Genomic DNA, 17,664 nt, shown 5'->3' on the forward strand with positions numbered 1-17,664 from the left:
CTTTGACTTCGATATTCGAAGTTGAAGAATTTTAATTCCCAGTCGAATATCTAGGGTTAATTAACCCTCGATATTCAACCCTTTGTGAATCGGCCCCTTAGAGTTCTATGTAGCTGATTTTTATTTATTAAGCTCTAAATTCACATTTTGATAAATCTGCCCTTATTTAAGTAATGTTTGATGTTAAAACAGGTCCTAAACGCTCCACCTGACCTGATAGCTGACAAGGCAGGAATTTCGGTTAAAATTTTTGTATAAATATATATAGCAATTTGACCAAGATCCTGAAAATTAACAAATGGAAAGTGTACATTATGCTGAAGTTGTCAACTTTCCCAAATCATTAACAGGAACCAATATAACAAACCTGTCCATCCTTATACCAAGTTATTTTTGCCGAGGGATTTGCTTTCACATCACATATGAGAGTGAAGTTTGTGTTTACAATAGCTTTGATTTCCTTTGAAAACCCACCAAATTCCGAAATATCATCTTTTCGAATTTTAGGCGGAACTAAAAATAAAAAGGGAAAATGTCATTAAATATAATTTAATGTACTGAGCATTGAAAGAGCCATTTTACAGAAGTCTACTGCACTTGGAAAACATACAAATTATAAGGCGATCTACAAAATTGCTCTCCGAGTTACATATGAAATGGAACACAGAGGTGAAACTCGAAAAAAAAAGGAAAATGCGTTCTTGCAGCAGGATGTGGAGTAGGCCTCATACTACTCACTGAAAGTAGTTCAGTGAAAGTAGTTCTTGAATACTTAAGAAAGTTGTGAGAATCCAGATAGCCCAAAAATTTTACAATGCCTTATATTCATTTAAACAAAGGCATACTTAAGTCATTTAAATAATTCAGTGGGTGAGTGAATTGATACAATGACACTATTTGGTCAAGAAAATTAATCATTCAGCATTTCTGTTAACTTATATTGTATTGCGTTATAAAGCATTGTAACCATTGTAAAGATGCCTTTTTAGAAGGATTTGGTGCATAGTTAGATGCAGGAAAGTGGTAAATGTTCACTTATTCTGGTCATTTGAGAATCCTTTACAAGTCTAGCAGTAGTGACATTTAATTGCAAAGTCACTTTCAAATGATGTTTGGCCCATGTTGTAAATTTGTATTATTAAATGTATTATTGCATGTGTTATATAGCGCTATGGACCCATGACTGAATGGCTAGATGTAATAGATTAAAGACATCTCCAGCATTAAAAGCTGCAATAAAAATAAAACATTTCTCAGGCAGTTTCCCCTTTGTATTTTTGGATGCCTAAAGTGGTCCTTTAGATTCACCATGGCAGCTATGTCTCCCTTCCTGGGTCCAGGTAATTTGGTTTAGTTATGGTTTGCCCACTAGATAGCATCTTTTAAAAGTAGAAATCAGTATAGCCCCATGTGTTCATGGTCTTTCCTGTGACCTCACTTCTGTGATGTGTTACAGGTCCAGGTCTACAGTTTGGTAAAAGTTAGAAAGAGTTATATAGTGCTAGTAAGTTTTGTCATAGTTGCTCTATGAGCTAGAGGAAGGCTCAGGTTAGCTAGTGAGCAGTTTCAGCTCCAAAGAGGAGGAACAGTGGGGTTAGGACCCCGTGGTGAGTAAACCAATAATGCTGGGACTTCAGTGGGTGAGTTGAGGACTAGGAAGGGTGCCATGATACAAGACCCCAAAGCACAATACTCTACTCTCAGGTATGGGTTGCCTCAGAAGTGTGGTAACACTTTGCCTATTTTACCTCTGGGAGGGATCTGTCACTCTTGTATTTCAATGTGCCTTCAAGGAGTGACAGCTTGTTTAATTTATTAAATTTTCTACTGTTAATAACCCAGTTATTGCTGCTAAGAAACCTCTCTGTGATTTGAATCCTTTGATACAAACAGGAGTCTACCAGGTACAGGTAGTTGCTGGGAGTTGCCCGGGTACAAGTAGGTGAGAGGCACATTATATGCCTAAATAGTCCTGGTCACACACTATATTTCACACAGCTAAAGTGCACTCTACGGTGTGCTACATGTGTATGAAAATACTGAATATGTAAGTCCAAATAAATAATTACTACATTTGTGTTAATGGTGCTTTAAGCTATTTAAACATTTCTTATTATAACTAATATTGCCACTAATAAAGTGTGTGTCTTTTCATAAGCCGATTATTTCTTTCCCTTTGTGCAGAAATTGTAGAACCTATTATAAGCCAATAAAACACTGATCGTGCAGTTGTATGGCATTTCAATTAAAAGGTGTGGTAGATAAATACTTACTGTGAACATTAAGGTTATACTGGTGTGTTCCTTCCCCTGCCTCGTTAGTGGCAATACAGCTGTATCTTCCTGCATCATCTTCTTGAGCTTTTAGGATCTGCAGAGTTCGACCACCTAGGAATAAATGATGCCTTCAATTAAAAGTCAAACTTCTGGTAGACCAGATTTCTGTACACTAAAATAAACAGTAGACCAAAACAGGAAATAATATAAAAAAAGCTATGCAGATTTTTCATCTTGCATACGGATCTCTTGCTCATGTCATGAGACTTTACCGTTGTAGAAGATTGTAGGGTCTTGGTTCAGAAAAAGAAGTATTAATACCTGGTAAAATTCTGACATTGTTTTTCATTTTAAATGGGCGTCCATCTTTGTGCCAAGTGATTGTAGCAGGAGGATGGGAATGGACTTCACATTCCAAGGATATAGAACTAAAAAGAACCACTTTTACATCTTCTGGAGATCCATTTATGGTGCCCTTGATTGTTGGAGAGACTGAACAAGAATAGTACATTACTCTATATACTTTCTCAGTGTTTTTTGCAATAAAAGCCTATGGATACCGTATTCGAGCATTCACAGTAAATACAAATTATCACAATTATTTCCTTTATTTCCCCAGAAAAGATCTGTTTATCAACCAAAAGATCATCACACATACTTAACACCCCGAGGCTGAAACTTCTGCTTCTTTCTCCTGCTGGATTGGAAGCAACGCATACATATCTTCCACTGTCTGCCATAATAACATTACTAATTTGAAGCCATTGTCCTTTGTGGTCAATATGATGATTTGTGTCCTCCAAAATAGGATGTCCATCCTTCAGCCAAGTTATCTGTGGTACTGGTGTCCCTATAGAAAATGATTCATAAGATATATTTTAAGGTCACAGGCAGCACCATTTTTTCCTGAGTAAAATATGGGAAAAGATTGAGGAGTTATTTATTAAAACTCGATTTTTTTTTCTCGTAGGGCTTTTTGGGCAAAAACTTTTGTGGAAAAAAAATATATAATTTTTGAGATTTATTATACCCGATGTCCAAAAATCCTCAAACCTGTCGAAGTTAATGGAAGATGTCCCCATCCCAATTTGAAGATATCATGGTCTGCACTGGGTTTAGCCTGCAAATCCAAAAAATCTAGGATTTTTGGGCAAAACCTCTAAAAAATCAAACGATCTGGGCAAAAAGTCCAAAAAAATCGTATGATTCAGGTTTTCTCTTGATTTCATTGAGGTTTTTTTTTCCAATCCAATTTATTATTTATTTTATTTTTATGATAAACAAGGCAAAATCTTGGATGGGAGTTTGGTTGAGCTTTATTTATTTAAAAAATGAGATAACCATTTTAATGTAGTTGTCTTATAAAGGTATTGGGATATATTTATCAAAAAGTGAAGTCCTCTAGTTTTTATCAATGTGATAAAGTGGAAGTTCATCCTTTTATAAATATGCCTTTCAAAATCCCATAGAAATTAACGGAGAGAGGCGGAATTTCACTTTAGAAGACTGGCGATCTCTGACTTCACTTTTGGATAAATATACCCCATAGTCTCCAATAATAATAAAAGAAAAGCTTGACCAAACGCCCATGCCCGATTTAAGCTAATTAATTAATTAATTAATTAATTAATTAATTAATTAATTAAAAAACCTCAATTTAATTGGATCGTAAAAGAACATTTTTTTCTAGTGGGCTAAACCCAGTGCAGATCACAATAACTTCAAATTGGTATAGGTGCCTCTCCCATTGACTTAAACAGGACCTCGACAGGTCTGAGATGGCGAATTTTCAGATTCAGGCTTTTTGCAGCATCAGGGTATAATAAATCTTGAAAAAAAATCAAGGTTTTTTTAACTAGTGAAAAAAACTAGAATTTTTCAAGTTTTTACAACTCAACCTTTAATAAATAACCCCCTTTATGTGTTGTTATATAAAATGTAATCTCACCTGTAGCTTCACAAGACAATGTAATATTGCCTCTCTCCTTCACTTTGATCTCCTCCAGGACACTGCCAATAATCTTTGGGGGAACTATAATGAATTTTACAGTTGTGTATAAGCTCAAAGGGAGAGAATTTTAAAAACATTATCAAATATGCACTTATTTAAGTATTTGTGCAGTCACCCAATCCAGTTAGCATTTTACAGTGCTAAAGACACTGCTTCATTGCTTGTTCTGCTATGTCCCTGCCCACTAGGTCCCACCCTCATGCTGTTATTGTGAGTTGATGTTCACTGGTGACAGAAGTCGGATTTCGGAGTGTTAGAAACTAGAATAACTGTTTCTTTCTCTTGTACAATGAAGGCATCAGGGAAAATCCTTGCAACAGGAATGAGATAATACATTCATATTTTAATGTAACCATTATATAAATACAAAATCGATCTCTCTATTAATATAGGTTTTTCAGATATGCTGACCATGCCCTGTTTTTTCCCCAAATAATGCTATTAGTGACTTTTCCCCTAAAATATATTCACCCTTCAAGGTGGCACAAAACATATACCTAGTACATTTACTTCAAAGCTTCTCATGTCTTCACCAGCAGCATTGGATACGGCACAGGTGTATCTCCCAGCATCAGAGAGCGAAGAATGTGAGAAGCGCAAGAGAAAGCCTCCTGAAATCAGCAAATTCCCAAGTATGTAACACAGTGTATTGACAGGCAGATCAATAATAGACATAAAGCTAGGCCCTCTTGGCCTAAATTCCTGAGCCACGACTACTAAATTCTGGCTGCCTCCCCCCCCCAGATAGACATATACATGTGTCTAAATACATATTATTTACAGTATTGCTTTTTATAACAATATACCTACACAAATATTAATTTTCATATTTGAAAGGAAGCAATGTTTGAAATCCTACCTGACATAATTTGAGGAGAGCGGCTCGGGGGAATAGGTTGGCCATCTTTGTACCATGTAACTTTGGGTGGAGGGATTCCTGAGACTTGACATGTTAGAGTAAAAGGATTTTTCTCAACAATGCTTATATTTTCGTGTTTCAGGATGCCTTCTGGAAATGCTGGTGGAACTTAAATCCAAGAGTAAAACAGAACACCAGTTGAAACCAATAGCACAAAAATCTAAACATAACAGAATTTGCTGCTAAACTTTCATTGCATTAACATAGTCTAACTCTGCAGTTTTTTTATTATAAACGTGATCACAGAAAAAACCCTTGATTGAGAAAAAAATTACTTTGAAACTTAATAAATTAGCCCCATAGTGCATGACTGTTGGTTTTATAAAACCAGTGGTGGCCGCTTTTTGCTTCCACCGGTAAAGTGCCACAAGAGATGGCACTAAATAAAATCATTTATTTATAACCTAACCCATAAAAACTGTCAAAAGTCTTAAAACATAAAATAAAGTTACCGAAATTTCAGTAATTAATATCAGCATTTAGTACACACATTGTCTTCCCACATGTACAAACAAAAATAATGTTTATCAAAAGGCAAAGCAGGTACTGACCACAAAATTCTTAAAAATTATAACAAACCAAATTAGTTTTTGTAATTTTTGTGGATCATTTTGAGGCTTCAAAATATATTTCCTAAATATGTCTGCAAAGCTGATAGCCCTTACATGTAATTTTAATTAATTGCAAGGTTGTTGTTTGCTACTCAAAAGATCCTGGGCACAGGCCTGAAACCAGGTCAATGCATTGAAATTTGGGGCCAACATGAATGACATTGTTGCATATAGAAGTCACTGTAAATGGCATCAACTCCAGAAGGGTTTGAAGAGCAGAAAACTCAATTTCAAGTGGGTTTAAGGCATAGAAATGTCTCTAATTAATTGTATAATTCTGAGTGAAAACTCAAATGTTGTTTCATTTACTCTACTAGAATACTTTTTGAATAATTGTATATCTTTAATTTATTCAAATAATTATCTGTAACATTACAATGTACAATTTAGCAAGGCTTCTTACCAAAAACCTTTAAGTCATATTTTCTGTCCGACTGCCCGGCCACATTCACAGCCACACATACATACAGTCCAGCATTAGATATTTGTGCTTTTTGCAGATGGAGGCGTCTCCCGTTGCTGCTGATAGTGAATCCATTGCCACTAATAAGAGGAATCCCTTCCTTCAGCCAGGTCAGCATTGGTTGTGGATCTCCACTGGCCTCACAATCCAGAGTCACATTATTGCCTTGGATCACCACAATCTCTGACGGAACACTGCCACCTTCAGAAATGCTGGGTCGAACTGAAAAAAAGGATTGTTAGGAATAGTCGTTTTTTTAAATTATGTTTAATAATTGAAAGTTAATGGAAGAAAAAGAATCAGAAGAAGATCCAAGGACAGGATCAGACAGAGAAGGGAAGACAAAGTAAAATTCCCTTTATATACTAATTCAAGTCTATGAGAAAAACTAGTCTCATGGTTCTCATAAAAACTCAATAGAAGTCTAGGGAGAAATGCGGACTTGAATCAGGAGTAAGTCACTTAGGAGAACAGTAGGAAAGGATAGATAGGATTGTGTGACGTGCCCACAAGGCGTAATTTTTAAAATCAATGGACAATCTATGATAACAGAAAGCATTTACTGATTTAAAGTATGGAATTTATTATTTATTGCACTCCCAAGTGCAGTGTGTGCCATTGTGCACCAGTGTCGTCACCAATGCATACTGATATATATCATGTGCCATCTTTGCTTTCATAAGAATTAGACACACATCCAAACAATGTTTTTCCCATATGCAAAAGTTCCTAATATTTTATTGACATATTTTGGATAAAAAAAAAAGCAAGAAGTTTTATCAGATGATAAAAGTTCACTACAGTCCAGCAGAAGAGAACTCTATACTGGTCCATTAAAATAAGGAAGGTAGTGTGGATAGTGCAAATACAGTGTCTGAAATTGGACTTTTTTTCACTTTACACACAGCCTTCCTGGGTTCAAGTAGATACAAGGTTGTCCTTATTGTATAAATCCGTATTTTCGTGCTTCTCAACGGGCTGTAGTCCCCATGTCAGAGTGCATAAAATTCCAAGTAAATATAGATAGTACCAGGAGAGCACACTTTGTTTTTAGAATATCATGTCTTTATTTGCAGAATACCCTTCCTGGTTTCATGAACTGGCACAGGTCTCCATTTTGGACCTGCAGCTGCCTCATTGAGTGTAGCTTTGTCTGCATTTAGGAGCTCTACATTTAAGAGGGGCAGTTGGGGGAAGCCCATAAGCTCTTGCACCCATAGTGCTCTTAGACCTAAGCTTAGAGGAATACTGATGTATAGTATTTTTAGTGTTTCCTTTTGTAAACATCTAGGGGCACATTTACTAAGCTCGAGTGAAGGATTCGAATGAAAAAAACTTCGAATTTCGAAGTATTTTTTTGGGTACGTCAACCATCGAATAGGCTACTACGACCTTTGACTTCAACTTCGATTCGAACGATTTGAACTAAAAATCGTTCGACTATTCGACCATTCGATAGTCGAAGTACTGTCTCTTTAAAAAATACTTCGACTACATACTTCGAGCTGCAATGTTAGCCTATGGGGACCTTCCCGAGCACTTTTCTACGTTTTTTATGATCGAATAAAAATCCTTCGATCGAGCAATTAAAATTCTTCGAATCGTTCGATTTTTATTCGATCAATTCAAGTATTTGCCCTAAAATCCTTCGAATTCGATACTTCGAATTCAAAGGATTTTACTTTGAGGGTCAAACTCGAGGGTTTATTAACCCTCGAAATTCGACCCTTGATAAATCTGCCCCTTAGATTTTCTCTTTTAAGATTTTACCTTAACTTTAGATAACTGTAGACAACCAAAAAATATTAAAATGAATAATGCAGAAGCAAATGGGAATTCTTTTTTATTGACTTACCATAAACTTTAACGTTGTATTTCTTAATTGCGCTCCCTACACTATTGGAAGCTGTGCATGTGTATGATGCTGCATCAGATTTTCTAGCACTTATAATTTGGAGCTGTCGTCCTCCGGAAAGCAAGCGAATGTGCCCTGCAGCACCAGATTGTACGGCAATATCTGCAAGGCAATTGTGAAATGTATGACACACTGTAGACATACTGTAAGACCATAATGCAAATATGTTATTTTTGTTCTAAAGGAATATGTTGAGAAATATCTGCCCCAGTCCAGCAACATATCGCAATCAATTGCCAGTTAGATAATGAAGGAAAACTTGTCAACGTAAGTTGAATGATACAGAATTAAGAAATGTTTTTCTTTTCCCTGAGAAGAAGTTTATATTGTATTCTTTCATGATAGTTCATCTGTAATTCAAATGGTGGAATGAGAAATCTAAAAATGAGGTCTAGCAGAGTTGGTTTAAAGGGAACCCATACAAATATATGGCTTTTGTTAGTGCCTAAATTAAGAGGGTTATTTACTAAAACCCAAATTTATCTTATTATTTAAATAAAAAAAAACAACGGGCAAACTCCCATACCTGATTTTACCTGATTTATTATTAAAAAAGCTCTAAAAAAAAGCTTGAATTTTTGCCTGAAAAGTCCAAAATTCCAGCGCAGACCACAGAGACCTCAAAATAGGTTAGGGACTTCTGCTATTGACATATACACAACCTTGGCAGGTCTGAGATGGTGGCTTTTTGTCTGCATTGGGCTTTAATAAAGTTTGATTTTAAAAAAAGAAATTTGAGTTTTGCCCCAAAAAGCAGAATGGAGTTTAGTAAATAATCCCCTAAATGTACAGTATTATCAAATTGGAGCCGATTTACATATTTTGTAATTCTGTACAATTTGTAATTACATTTCAACCTCTTGCCAGGGAAAAAGAAATGGTCTACCTGCTAGTACAGTAGGACAGTCATATATACTGTAAATGCTTTCAAGATAGTAAGTTGCTGTGTAGATATGTCTGGGAAGGAGATGCTTTATAAAATAAGATTATTATATTGTATTAAAATGCTATGCTGACCATCTTTCTTCCAAGTCAGTGCAGGCGGAGGGATCCCAGTGGAATCACACAGCAGGCTGATAAGAGTTCCCTCAATGACATTGATCTCTGACTCTTCAGCTGAATCTCGGATGGCAGGAGGTACTGAAACAAAACAGGCATATTAGTAGAAATAGAAAACATAGGTATCTGACTAAAAAGAAAATGTGACCATAAACATTCCTTAAACTAAGAACCCAATACACAGCTGTAAGCCATAGGAATGCAGAATACATAATATCCCTTCTGAGTGAACTCATACATGGCAGATTAATATAATTGTATATATTATAATCTTATGTGTTAATATAATAATCAGACTAGAAAATCCAAAGGGATTCCTGGCAATATGACATTCATCACAGTGTCATACTAGATGTACATTGCTTGTGAGATTAGTCTCATCATATTAAACAGCAAGCAGACTGAAGCCAAGAAAATGTGTTTTTATTGAAAAGAAAAATATATAGTGAATAAAGTACCCCCTCTTGTAAAATATAAGGATATTATAAGTTACCATGAGTTTCATGACCATATAAAAACACAAGGCAACTTTAGAAACTGACATATGTGAATAATCACTAACGTTGCTATCTACAAGGACTTCTACTTTACAATCCATTTATCAATTTGGATTTACATACCCATAATATTCACATTGAAGTTTTTTTCTGTTTTCCCCGCAATGTTGACAGCCTCGCAAGAATAACGTCCCGTGTCTTTTACCTGGGCGCCTTCAATCTTCAAAGGAAAAAAAGACAATTTAGAAATGGGTTCTAAATGTAAAAATGGTAAAAACTAAAGTAACAAAGACGTAATTGAGAAAAAAGAAACCTGCTAAAAATTAACCAGCTCTGTTGGCCAGAGAGAGCCTCATATGTTTAAAAACCTGCTGCAACTCTATAATGCATTACAAATAAAAAGGAAGGAAATTAGCAAACTAACTTACTTTAAGGATGCTACCATCTTCAGAAATAGTTAAACCTGGCCTGGTTACAAGTGGTTTCCAGTCTTTGTACCACGTAAGCACAGGAGGCGGGATGGCATCACTCTCACATTTTAAAATAAGCGTCTCACTTATTAACGATGATATATTCTGTTGTTCTCCCATGATGTTTGGCGGCACTGCAGATACAGCAGAAAATACATACATAATTCTACACATTTTATAGGACTTTGATCCTGAAGCTTCAAAAATATAGATAGGCTTAAAAAGGGTGACCAGTAAGGTGAGAGCACAGTATGATGCACCAAAAGTGCAGTTGTAACGTTTACACGACAAGTACCAAATCAGGCATATGGTTTCCTTTCCAGGCACATTGAAAGTAAGAGTCACGTCCATCAACTTTGGGGGACCACAAGTGTTGAAACTATGGGAGGTTTGTGTAGATGTACAGCAAAGTGAGGCTGATGGGTGAAATTATCTGTGGGGCCATAACTGCCCTTTAAGACAAAACATATACAGTAGAAGATCAATTAAATGAATCAAGAGGATCTGTTTGGTACATAAGAGGTAGTTCATCCTAAAAATACTTTATGTATTTTTTAGAAATCATTGTTTCCTAGAGGTTGTTGAAGTGTGAAATGTTTTCATGTGTCTTTTTCAGCTCTCAGGCTTGGCATGTGAAATGCTTTTCTGGTTGCTATTGTAAGTTTGAGAAGGAGAATAAAACTGTTACTGGTCAGTTACCCTAACATCCAGATAGCATTTTCTTTTGGAAGCTGGAAATACACAGACTAGGAACCCATGTAATTCAAAAAGCCATACAAATTAATAATGAAGACCAACTAAAAATCGACTTATAAGATCAACTTGAAGGTCCAACCTTTGGTCATGGTATCCTTAGTTTATGAAGTGAGTACAGATATAGGAAAATATTGTATCAGTCATTCAGTCAAAGTTTCATAAATATCTAAGACAGCAAGTAGCCATTGTTCCCAATTCTATTCCGAACTGGCCTTCAGTCTGAATCCCCCTGCCACTGCTCTAAGCCCCCCAGCCACACAGTTTGGGAACCAATGATCTATAACATGCTGAAAGTTAATATAAAGGGAAACATTCTCTTTCAGTAGTTTATAAATACATCATAAATGTATCTGTTTAAATTGTACAGAAAAGAATGTCATAGCAAAGTCTTAGGGGGTTATTTATCAAAGTCCGAATTTATCTCAATATTTTCTGAAAAAAACTCCAACCAAATCCGTTATTTCATTTTATTTATTAATCCACTTTCCTAAAAATTTTGTTTGCGGGAAAAAATCCTAAATAATCCTAAAAAATACACATTTTTTGGAATTTCCACCCCGAACACTCAATTTTTTTTAGGGGATTTTTGCCTGAAAACTTTGGATTATTGCACAAAACCCAATACGGATAAAAAAATCTTTGGGACTTCTCCCGTTGACTTATTTGCTACCTCGGCAGGACTGAGATGACAGATTTTCGGATTCCGACTTTTTCCATGCTTGGGGTATATATAATAAATTCCAAAAAATTTATGATTTTTTTTCCACGAAAAATTCAGATTTTATACAAAAAAACCCACAAATTTTTAGGGTATTGGTTTACTGTTGAAGAAATTGGACTATGTACTTCAACTATTTGAAAGCCTGCTGAAACAATGACGCATAATTTACTATGTATAAAGGTATGCTGGCTTGAACCAGAGCAGAACACATTTTTTCCACCAGGCAAGAATCATAGTATAAACATTCACATAACATTCTGTGCTGCAACAATTCATTGTCAAGCTTTAGTATTCTGTTAAAACCTACTTCTCCTAGAGTTCTCAGATATCTCAAGGATTATGAGAAATAACCTACTGAAAGCCAATGTAGGAATAGAAACTTATTTTGCAGAAAGGTTATTCTGGTCAAGGAAATGTATAGTTAATAAGAGTGTTTGACACTTACCATACACCGATAAGTCATAATCTGTTTGCTGTTCTCCTGCTGCATTTACGGCCACACAAGTGTATTTCCCCGCGTCTCCTACCTGTGCATTAGTTAATGCAAGAACTCGCCCACCAGAGAGGATCTGTCACAAATCATAATAGAAAATACATTATGCTGGAGTATTTGAGTTTTTGAGTTTCTTCTCACTTTACATGTACTATAGTATGTTGTATTCATTGATTACTGTAAACTCTGAGGCTGATTTATCACTTTTTGAATTTTTTTGACACTTTTTTGCAAAATAAAGTTAAACTCAATTCATTTCCATTAAACTGAATCACGTTTATTATACTTTTTTTGACACGTTTGCAAAACAAAGTTAAACTTGATTCGTTTGCATTAAACTGAATCACATTTATTTGAAATTTTTAACATTTGTTTACGAAATAAAGCTAAACTCATTTGGATTATACTGGATCACCTTTATTTGAATTTTTTTGACATTTGTTTACGAAATAAAGCTAAACTCATTTGGATTAAACGGGATCACGTTTTTTTTACATTTTTTCGGCACTTGTTTGCAAACTCTATTAAAATCACATTTTTTTCACCATAACAGTTGATTCTTGTTTCGCTATCATATCTACCAAAAACATGAATTGAAAAAAACTTGAATGTAAGTTCATTGTTCCTTTAATTTCCAACGAGTCTGTAAAAATCTGACTTTTTATAAAAATGTTGTACAATAAAACTGAATATAGAAAATACAGTAGTTTCCATTGACTTCTACAACTGCTCAACAGGGTTTATCTGATGTATTTTCAATTAATAAATCTAGAGAAATGTAAAAAAAACTGAGATCACTTTTTTGCCACAATTTTCTTGAATCGTGGTAAAAATACAAAATACATTCTTGATTTTTATCAGGTTTGCCCCTTTGCTTTAAAGTAGCATTTTGAATTCAAAGTTATACTTTAACAAATATATTGTATAATTATTATATTCAGCTATGCTACAATATTGAAATGTTGCAATCTTGTGAGTATTTAGGTACAAAAGCAAGCAACCCTTCATGCCACTATATCAGAAAGATATGAGTTAGTACATTGTTTTGCCATAGGAGTTGCTCATCACTAATAGATTTGATTAGGAGATGGAGATTATGACTTCAGTTAGGTCCCATATAAATATTGTTGGACAATGTCTCTTGTTGAGTTTGTGCCATTAAGAAGGGGTCATAATAACTGAGACACAGTATGATTCAATAGTGTTCCTTTAGATTAATAGAGAATACATACCAAGAAATAATTAAACCATTTTTGTAAGATGTACAATATTTAGTAGAGTACCTGAATTCCATTAGCAAAACTGGATACAGGGCTGCCATCTTTTAGCCATGTTAAACTTGGTACAGGAAAACCAGTGGCTTCACACTCTAGCCTTACAATGTTATTAACAATGACAGTTACGCTGGAACTTCTACCAGATATGGATGGAGGAACTGAAAGAAAATCAAATTGATGCCCAAGATTTAGAAGCCACACTAGAAAAATGTATTGATAAATTGATAAATACACTTCCAAAAATCCCATAGGAATGAATATAACATGGATGAGTTTTTATTTATTAAAATCTAAATTCACATTTTGATAAATCTACCCCTTAATGATGTAAATGGGCAGAACTGGTAAATCCCCCTCAAACCCTTTATTTTCACATCCATTATATTTTACCCCTTTAATAAAATGAATGGATTAATGAAAAGTTAAAAGGCCTTACGAATAAGAGTTGGAACAGGAAGTTAAAGGGACACTATACATTCATATTTTCCTTCAGAATTGGGCTTAGAAACAGGAATATCTTTGCTGTCATAGATTTATGGCATCTCTATTTTTATGGGAAAGCAACGAAATGTAATCTTTCTGTGGAGAGGCCCATTTATTGCCCCTTTTTAACTGGCCATATACAGTAGCACAGATATCATGCCACAAGCCCTGAGTTGCCAGCCACTTATTGTAAAACAGATTAGAAAACGGGTCAGATTCAGTTTAGTAAAAAAAGTTATCTCATGGTTTATCACGTGAAAACTTCTGGGAAAGATTTAGTTTGAGGAGAAAAAAAACCTTTCTTCTAATTCGATTCTAGTTTTTCCCATAGACTTCAATAGAATTATCACATAATAAAGAGTACAATAAGTTTTTCTGAACTGAATTGAATCTTATGTGATAAACCTTTTTCTCAATGAATTGAATGTAGCCCAATGTGTGAGGTGTTAAGGAGGCTAGTAGCCAGGTATTTTCTAGAGTTGGGTCAAGTTGTATTGCTGTTCAAGGCTAAACTACATGGCCTGGCAGCTGAACCCCACATTCTCTACTCTCCACCTACCTTTCAGCTTAGACACCACCAACCCACCCTTACAGAGAGGCATGATCAGATCAGCACATCCTTCCACTTCTCGTTCCCCTTTTTCTCTCCACCTCCCCCTCTCCAATTGCACCTGAGGCCTCTGCTGTCTCCCCTTAGTTTCAGTCCAGGTAAGAAACAATAGTATTTGAAACAAGGCTAAAGCCAGTAACACTTTCATTAAAATTAGGAGGTAAAGTAAATAAAATATTCACTTCTCAATCTCCCTGTTATATAAATACAAAAAAATAACAATAACAATATGACAGTCCATTTTTCTAAAATTGCTAGTTAAAATAATAAACAGGGTATCTTCCACATCTTTTCTGTGGGATATTTGTATATTTTATGTTAAAATGACTCCTACCGTGAACCTGCAGGTTATAAGAAAGCTCTGCTGTTCCTGCTATGCTGGAGGCTACACATCTATAGATGCCAGCATGAAACACCTGGGCACCAGATATCTGAAGCACTTGTCCTCTGTCTGACAGGGAGATGTCACCGGTATTTGCAAGTTGTTGATTATCCTTAAACCAAGTAACAACTACAAGGAGGAAAAACATGAAGTTCAAGTTCAACATCTGGATATTGGACAACAATTTGTATTGTGATATGGAAATGGAGGCTACAATAGTTTCTGAATAAGAATGTTTACATGCATCAAAATTCTTAGAATGTTAAATCAATTATCCCTGATCTATATGTTTTGTTCAGACTCATAGAAACTCCTTGAGATTATAATAAATTAACTATCCCGTTGAAGCTGTGGTCCTCCAAGCGATATATATATACTGTATGTCCTGCACTCTGGTTAGGAGCTACATGGACTTTTATATAAAACCATCATACTATATATATATATATATATATATATATATATATATATATATATATATATATATATATATATATATATATATAGATATATAGATAGATAGATAGATATATATAGATATATATATATATACATATATATATATATATATATATATATACACACATATAAATACATATATATATATATATATATATATATATATATATATATATATATATATATATATATATATATATATATAAAAAAGCTGGACAACATGGGTTTAAAGGACAGGGAAGTATTATGTCTTATAATATGTCTGGTTATGTATCAATCATGATATATAACCAGTAGTATATCTTATCAGGAAAAGAATGATGGTGTTTTGTAGTTGGGATAAGATTAGCAACCCTGCAGGCTCTGTATTTTAACCAGTAGGTGAGCTTGAGCCTTTATGTATTCCATGAAAATGGAAACTGTTGGAGAAATACTGAGTTTCCTTTCCAGAAATCCTTCTTGTGGTCAAGACTGAAATAGATGAAAACTGTTATCATAGTAACTTGAAGTTGTCATCACTGGTAGATGTTTATTGGTAATTCTATATTCAAAACTGTATACACAATAATACAAACCAGGTTCAGGATTTCCTGTTGCTTTGCATTCTAGTATGATATCATGATTGGCAAGGACGGTTTCCTGGATCACTTCCCCAGAATTCTCAATTTTAGGAGGTTCTGTTAATTAGAATTTTACATGGGTTACAGTTCTCCTCATCAATGAATTTGCATAAACAATGCCAGTCAACCACAAGTCATTCCCCATTCCCTTTCCTATTCTGAACATTAAATACCAAACCCTACATGCCACTATATTACATTTTCAGCAAGGACTGCTATATTAGGGGTAGGGATACACTGAATCTAGGTTTCAGTTCGGTATTCGGCCAGGACTTGGCCTTCTTCAGCAGGATTCTGATTTGGCCGAATCCTCACGCCTGGCCAAACCGAATTCTCATCCTTAAAATCATGTGACTTTTCATCACAAAACAAGGAAGTACTGTGCACATGGTTCTCTTTTTCCTTTCCTCACCAAAATTAGCATATGCAAATTAGGGTTCAGATTCAAATCGGTATTCACCCAAATAGTTCACGATGGATTCAGGGTTTTTTTTGGCCGAATCCAAAAATAGGGGATTTGTTGCATCCCTAGTTAGGGGTCATTTATTTAACAAAAGGCAGTATGTAAAGTGCATACAATACAAAATATGGCCACAATTTATCTTCTGGTGTTACTCACTTCTACCCCCTACCCATCCCCTAACTTTTGTGCCATTGTGTCTATGGAAATTGGTAAGGATAGAGCTAGCCTGAGCCACATGGTCTACACATTGCTCCAGATTTCTTTTGTCTGGGACAAGGTGCAGGCTGTAGACAGACTGGGGGAAGTCGTGCTTGTTGATTGAGCAGTAAGGGGGTGATCTTTCTTTACTTTCCTCAGCCCCCTTATTCTATTTGTTTTCTCATGGTTTATAGAAACTGTTGTGGTTGTTGTCAATGATTGATTTTGGCTACAATTTGTAGTACTCTACAACATAGAAAATAAACCGATATACATGATACATGATAAATACAATGCGAATAAGATAGAATACTATGATAATCTTACCATAAACATTTAGCCAGATGGTTTGTTCAGCTTCCCCAGCAGCATTAGTTGCTACACAAGTGTATTTCCCAGCATCTTCCAATAGGGTTTTCTTGAACTGTAAACTGCGCCCAAAAGATTCCATCTACGCAAGCACAAACATGGTTTTTACATGATAAAAGAGCAACAAAAATGAACCACTTGTGAATGCAAACAGAACTGATCTCTTATTTCAGCATACCATAAAATATTATGAACAGCAAAGAATTAAAGTTCCTCAAAACAAGGCCTCACTATAAAATTCATACAATGCAACAATAATAATAACAATAGTGCCATGTTTATGATTCCCTTTTGTACTTACTTTAACATTTGCTTTGGCCACATTGAAAGGAAGCCCATCTTTTAGCCAAGTGATATGAGGGTTGGGAATGCCACTGGCTATGCACTGCAAGGTTGTGGCTTTGTGCATTAGTACCGATACTGTAGGTGCCACTTGTTTGATGGTTGGACGAACTGTAAGAAAATATGTTTAGTGGAATTTAATGTGGCGCACCCAGTAATATTGCATTTAGTTAGTAAATCATGGCTGTTAAATAAGAACTCCTTCTGTTGTTGTAAATATCCGGGATGAGCAAATTTGTTCGCAGGGTTTTCCGTCCATAGACTACAATG

General features: G+C 35.2%; 1 protein-coding gene across 1 annotated transcript in view; it reads right to left on the minus strand.

Moving 5' to 3' along the window:
- The window catches only part of hmcn1.L (hemicentin 1 L homeolog), a 149,382-nt gene that overhangs the window by 68,564 nt on the left and 63,154 nt on the right, over positions 1 to 17,664 (minus strand). The window contains 18 exon segments of the mRNA XM_041590706.1: positions 368 to 513; positions 2,274 to 2,387; positions 2,598 to 2,768; positions 2,935 to 3,126; positions 4,225 to 4,308; positions 4,785 to 4,898; positions 5,147 to 5,314; positions 6,221 to 6,502; positions 8,136 to 8,297; positions 9,213 to 9,335; positions 9,875 to 9,971; positions 10,180 to 10,355; positions 12,144 to 12,267; positions 13,475 to 13,626; positions 14,896 to 15,072; positions 15,978 to 16,079; positions 17,011 to 17,134; positions 17,354 to 17,505. Coding sequence (XP_041446640.1) covers positions 368 to 513; positions 2,274 to 2,387; positions 2,598 to 2,768; positions 2,935 to 3,126; positions 4,225 to 4,308; positions 4,785 to 4,898; positions 5,147 to 5,314; positions 6,221 to 6,502; positions 8,136 to 8,297; positions 9,213 to 9,335; positions 9,875 to 9,971; positions 10,180 to 10,355; positions 12,144 to 12,267; positions 13,475 to 13,626; positions 14,896 to 15,072; positions 15,978 to 16,079; positions 17,011 to 17,134; positions 17,354 to 17,505 — 2,660 coding nt within the window.

Source organism: Xenopus laevis, chromosome 4L, assembly GCF_017654675.1.
Source record: "Xenopus laevis strain J_2021 chromosome 4L, Xenopus_laevis_v10.1, whole genome shotgun sequence".
NCBI classification, from domain to species: Eukaryota; Metazoa; Chordata; class Amphibia; order Anura; family Pipidae; genus Xenopus; species Xenopus laevis.